Source organism: Hirundo rustica, chromosome 1, assembly GCF_015227805.2.
Source record: "Hirundo rustica isolate bHirRus1 chromosome 1, bHirRus1.pri.v3, whole genome shotgun sequence".
Taxonomy (NCBI): Eukaryota; Metazoa; Chordata; class Aves; order Passeriformes; family Hirundinidae; genus Hirundo; species Hirundo rustica.
In genome coordinates this window covers 106,475,189-106,481,188 of record NC_053450.1, presented here as the reverse complement: position 1 = coordinate 106,481,188, position 6,000 = coordinate 106,475,189, and the positions used below count along the sequence as shown (strand labels likewise).

Sequence of the window (6,000 nt, the reverse complement as noted above, 5' to 3'; positions counted from 1 at the left end):
GATGTGATAGTGTAACATCTGTACCGTCTCACCCTTCTCTCATGAGACTGAAAATGGAATAAAAGTCTTTCAAACGCCCCGCAGGAACCCCGTCTCCGACCACTGGGGAGCGCAGGGGGCCCTGCGTGGCCCGGCGGGGCAGCAGGCAGCGGCCATTCCCGGCGGGCCCCGCCGCCGCTGCCCGCTCCCGCCCCTCCGCCTCCGGCCGCCGCCGCTTCCGGGGCGCGCTCCCGCCGTGCCGCGGGCCCGGGGAGGAGGGGCGGGATCGCCCGCGCCCGTCAGCGTGACGTCACCTCGCGTGAGGAAGTGCCCCCTCATTGGTCGGGCTTCCCCCTCACCCCTCCGCGCCTGCTCCCGATTGGTCCCCCCGGCGGGGCCCAGCCAATCGGCGGCTCCGAGCGCGAGCAGGCACCGCCCCGGCAGCGCTCGGGGGTGGAAGGCGCCGCCATGTTGTCGTGAGCGGCGGCGGCGGCGGCGCTGCGGGACGCGCCGGAGCGGCGGGCGCGAGCCCCCGGGGCGGCCGTGACCTCCGGCGGCGGCGGCTCCTCCCCGGCGGGCGCCCGCGGTGCTGCTGCTGCTGCTGCCGCCGCAGCCTCCCCCCTGCGAATGATGCGGCGGGAGGCGCCGCTGGGCTGGGTCGGAGCTCGGGCGGCGGCAGAAGCGGCGGCGCTGGGCAGTGTCCGGTCGGAGGAGGAGGCGGCGGCCGCCCGGTCCCCAGCGCCCCGCGGCGGCCGGGCGGGCGCAGGATGCTGAGAGCGACCCCGCGCCCTGGTCGCGCCGCGAGGAAAGGGCCCCCCCGGGACTGAACGCGGAGTCGCGACTCCCTGTTCCCCCGCCCCGCACGTGCATTTTCTCCCCCTCTCCCCCCTCTCCTCCAGCCCCCTCGCCTGCCCGGCACCGCCTCCCCGGCGGCTCCGGTGCCGAGCGGCTCCGCCCCGTCCGGCTCCTCCCGCGGCGGGAGCGCGGCGGGGCCGGCGGAACATGGCGTGGGTGCTGAAGATGGATGAAGTGATCGAGTCCGGGCTGGTGCACGACTTCGACGCCAGCCTCTCGGGCATCGGGCAGGAGCTGGGAGCCGGTGCCTACAGCATGAGGTAACTCGCCCCGCAGCTCATCCCCGGCGCTGGGCGCCGCGTCCCCGCCGGCCTCCTCGGGCCGCGCAGCCCTTCTGCCCGTGCCGCTGGGCAGGCTGGGGCTGCGCGGGAAGGAGTCGGGGTTTCCTCTTCCCCCTCTTTTTTTTTTTTTTTTTTAATTCCCAAAGCTCTTCCCGAGGAGTGGGCACGTGCCGGAGGGGCTCCCGCTCTGCCCTCCCGTGCTGCTGGCAGGTGGCCGCTCGGGAAGGGCGGGCAGCTGCCTGGCTGGGGTGCTCTTCCCTTTATGTGCGAAATCCCTGGCCTGAAACTGACATTTCCCTGTCGCTGCGGGGTGTAACCGGACCCCACGTTCCAAACTATGGACATCTTATCCTCGACAAATGTAGTTCTTCCTGATAAACAATAGGTGTTTCCTGCCAGGTTTAAAAATGTTCTTTCTCGACCAGGTAAACGTTGTGGTTATAATGGGGTGGTAGTATGGTTGTACTTTATTCAGTCTATTCTGTATTTCTGTGTAGTGGTTGGGTTTTTTCTGTCTAGTATGTGTTTAGTGATGGGTTGTTTTTTTTTCTTGGATCTACTCTGCTCGTAGTCAACTTGGCGGTTTCCTTACCTTTTGATTGTTTTCCAGGTTTTACAAAGTCAGTGTTTGAATAGCGTTTGGATGTGCCTTTTCGAAGCTTAGTTAAAACTGTACTTTTTTGAGTAAATTTTAGCCCGCCCATGGGCAGAATGTGTAGATTCCTGAGTGACGACTTAGTGTGAAAAAGAGAAACTGTTTTGGAGACAACGACAGACATTTTAAGTCCAAGGTTTTCGACAGGGTTTGTCAGTGTTTTAAGTCTGGAGAAGTAGAACAGTTGCGTTTGATACTTTTGATGGCCTAGCCTTTATAAAAGGCACGTTTTCTCTCAGGGGAAACTGAAACTTGTAGGTGGCCAAGGGATTAATCTATTATGTATACTTTAAGGCAGTACTTCCCAGGTAAAATGTTTGAAAGTGCAGTGTCTTTGCTGGAAGTTATGAAAAAGGGCTTCTGCTAGATAGAAATGAGGACTGTTCTGATAGTACTGGGTATTGTGAGTTCATTGGGTTTATGGTGGGACATGTACTTGGTGGGAGTTTTGTTCTGTGGTTTTGGTTGGTGTTTTTTGGTGGTGTTTTTTTTTTTCTTTAATTAAAAATAATGTTGAGAGCTTGCCAGTTCAGAGAACAAGGTGATTCATCTCTCTTGATGAGAATATTCCTGTTTTTATATTCAGCTTGTCTGGATTTTGTCCCATTTCTCTCTTAGCAAACCTTCAGACATTCATCCCATGAAGTGGTGTGCCAGTTTTTGTGGGCAGCTGTGTGGTTGCTGCCTGGATGGGTTCTAAGTGCAGACACCAATGGAAAATACGTGTGCTCATGTTCAAGAACTGCTCTTCTTTATCTTGATTCAGTTCTTTCTAGGATCCTTTATGAATAAAAATTCTGCATTTTGACTGATAGGTTTTTTAATATTTTCCTGTGTTTTCGTAACTTAATTTCTCATTCCAGTAATGCACACACTTCAGTTTCTAGGAACTGTAAGAATTATCATCCCTACTGTTGTTGGATAGATTGTTTTTTCTGGTCATATCATCCTGTTACGGTGGGCAGCAATCCTTAGTGGTGTTTTGTTACATGTGCCTGCCTATTAGGACTTTCTGAATTACTACAGAAAGAATTGTAGCCATTAAAACAGCACTTGAAAAGTAATATTGTATAAGCTATGCTATATCTTAGTCTTGAATCTTGTTACATACTTCCTTTGCAGAGTATTTTTGGAAAACATACAGGGTAGGAGTAGTATTTGTAACTTTAATCGTGGACCCCATAGTTAAAGGGATCACCTAATTGTCATTAGTGTTTGCTGGATTCAGAGTGATTTTCAGCACATATGTGAGTTATTCTGTTTATTGGTTAAATTTTTACTTTAGAAAAATTATGGCCTGTTAAGTGATGTGAGAGGAGAAACCCAAGAGAAGTGGCAAAGCATGAACAGGAGAGATACTGCTCTGTCACTATTCATTATGCCAGTAGAAGCTAATTACTTGTCATTTCCTTATTAAAAAAAAAAAAAAAAAGGAAGAAAATTAAATATTGCCTAAAAGAGAGTGCGGAGAGAGCTCCTCAAGGTATCTGCCCCCTTGATTTTGTTAGGAAGATCTGCATGTAATTCATTTAACTGTTTGGGTTATATATAAAGTTGTTGTTGCTTCCTGGAGTTGACGATAAGTCAGAGCCCTTAGGTAGAATATATGGCTTTACCGCTGTGTTTATTCTTCCTGAGAAATTTGCACATGTTCATTGATCATCAGTCCATTGTAGGGTTTTTGTTAGAAGGCAGCTAAGAGCCTCCTAAATTTCCCTGCAGGTTCACATAGTTTTAAATAGTTTTCAAAATTTCCTTAGAAAGTCTTGAAACCTGTTTTTTCTGGTTGCTGTTCTAGCACCTTCTCATGCAGTAAGAAACTGCCTATAATTGTAAAAATAAATTCAATTGATAGGAACGGTTGTCAGATGTGTCAAATGTCACCTGTATGAGAACCCGATAAAAACATTGTACCCTTAAGTAATAGTGAGTTTTGAGTTAATTTAAGGGAGTTAATGTTAATTTCAGCTGAAAATGGCACCCATCATGTTTTCTTATCAATCCCTTGTAATATCCATTGTAACACAGCAGTAGTTATGTACTTTTGAGGACCACTGACGGTTGCTATGAACTGCAAAAAAATGGAGGCTATTTAATTGAAAAGACAAGTTTCAAAGAACTGCCTGTTATCTTTCTAGCAGAATTCCATTTTTCATCAATGAATTATTTGATTAACGAATCAATGTGAATTGAGTTAATTGAGCATTAATGGACGGACAAGTATCCTAATGACTTGTGATTATGACTTATGATTACACATAATTCAGTGTAATTTGAAAGCTTAGTATATGGATTTATTTAAATTCTTGCAGTTCCAATGGTGTTTGGAAATCCAAGCTAAAATCCAAGCCTGTCATGGGGAACTTAATTATTTCAGGAGTAGCTGTTTTGGTATATATTTGTAGGTTAAAACGTGAAGTTCATCAAACTAGATTTAATAAATGACTTTTGGAGCTGAAAAGGAAAAGTCTCTACAAAAGACTTTATGAAAATACATCCAGACAATCCTCCGTTTTTGGAGAATCAAAATGCAGCAGTTTGACTCTGCTGCATCTCCCAAATGCTTAAGTGTCTTTGGAGAATGCAGCTGTCTGCTGCCTTGGTTGAAAAGAAGGGAAGCCTAATGCAGTCTTCAGTCTTGTTTCCTTACTGTGCTGTGGAGAGCCTTGGCTGGTGAGGGGGCTTTGTGTACCACCTCTCACAGTTCAGGCTGAAGTAACGCTGAGATGCTCAGTCAAGAGTTGGGAGAGCATGGTCTTACAACTTAGAGCTCTCTTTTCAGAGAGAGGGACAGTATTTTCTTCTAACAGTTTTTGGGTCCTTGACAGCCTTTTGTTGCTTCTGATAAACATTGGGTTGTGACAGTTACTGCTTTAACTTCATAGTTGCTGTGCAAATCCAAAAAAGAGTTATCTCGTTCAGGTCCTGTTTTTGGCTGCTGTTACATTATGACAGACAAAACTGCTGTTTATGCTTCCCCTAATGTCTCCCACTCTTTTGAGGCTCTACTGCTGGTTGTATTGGATTTTTGAAAGAGGAATGCTTACTGATGGTATCCTGATTTTTTTTTCTTCTTCATTTTTAGATGTACAGAGTGTTTTCTGCAGAGTACATAATAAAGCTTCTGTTGTAGTGGCCTGTTCTATTTTTTTATGCATCGCGCCATAGAAAAAATAATTTTCACTCATGTATCAACACTAAAATAAAATGTCAGGTACTGATTAGAATTGGAGCTTGATTCTTTGTGCAAGCACACAAATATGTAAATACCTGTCAGGAAATAGGCGTTTGAAGAAAAAGTGAGTCCATAAACCTAAGCCTCCTTGCTTTGTTACCACATATAAAACACGTTAAAAGATAAACCTCATGGTCTAGATTGTTGGCAATGGCTTGGGTTGGTTTGGGGTTTTTTGTTGTTGTTTTCTTCCACGTTGAGTGTGTGAATACATTACAAAAAGCCAGGGGCCAGTTTAATTTTTAAGGAAAAGACTTCAAAGTACAGAACTGTCTTCTGTGTTCTCCTATCACCTTTCATGTTGGGTGGACCTACCAGATTGAGAGCAGAGCAGCAGGTCTGCCTTCATTAGCTCTTCAGGCATTCTCCTGTGTAGGAGCCATCTGTACTGGAGCTGCTGCAAGTTAGAGCAGCTGCCTGACCTCCCGGTGTTGGAGGAGTGAATGTGGAGCCATAGATTTGTCATGGTGACCATTCTTCTTTTCCTTGGTAGGAAGGACACAGATTTAGGTGTTGGCATTTTCGTCTCCTTTGATGGGTGGTTTCTTTTATTTTGTGTTAGACCCCTTAAACTGAAGCCTTTCTCGGTCTGAGTTTTGTGTGATGGTCTGTGGGATTGCCAGGAACAGCATTACAATTTACACCTGTTTCTCATTCATGTTGGACTTCTTGGACAGCTGCTGCGGAGAAGGTTGTCTCCCAGAAGTTAATTCCAAGGGTCTTGGCCCACATCAAACTTGCTTTTGTGGACGTATGGAAAGTGTTAGGAGGTACCAGGTCTCCCATTGCCTTATATTTTCCTACGGCTTGTTCACACCTCTGAACAGTTGAGAGCTTGGCCTTGAGGTCATAACTCTTAATTCAAATACTGCTTGAGAAGAATTTTTCCTAAAGGTATTTGTCCTCGTTAAAAACATGCTTTAAAGTTTCAAAAGGCCTGTGTGTTGGATGCTTTAGTACTCACACCCAAAAGTATACAATCCAGAAGATAGATA

General features: G+C 46.9%; 1 protein-coding gene across 3 annotated transcripts in view; it reads left to right on the top strand.

Annotated features, from left to right (window-relative positions):
- Positions 1 to 738: 738 nt before the first annotated feature.
- The window catches only part of UBP1 (upstream binding protein 1), a 34,953-nt gene continuing 29,691 nt past the window's right edge, over positions 739 to 6,000 (top strand). Inside the window, exon 1 of one of the 3 annotated variants that reach the window (XM_040078361.2) lies at positions 739 to 1,094. In XM_040078361.2, coding sequence (XP_039934295.1) covers positions 982 to 1,094 — 113 coding nt within the window. In that variant the 5' untranslated portion in view covers positions 739 to 981. The remainder of the gene's footprint in view (positions 1,095 to 6,000) is intronic. The other 2 variants (XM_040078352.2, XM_040078369.2) reach the window with 2 other exon arrangements.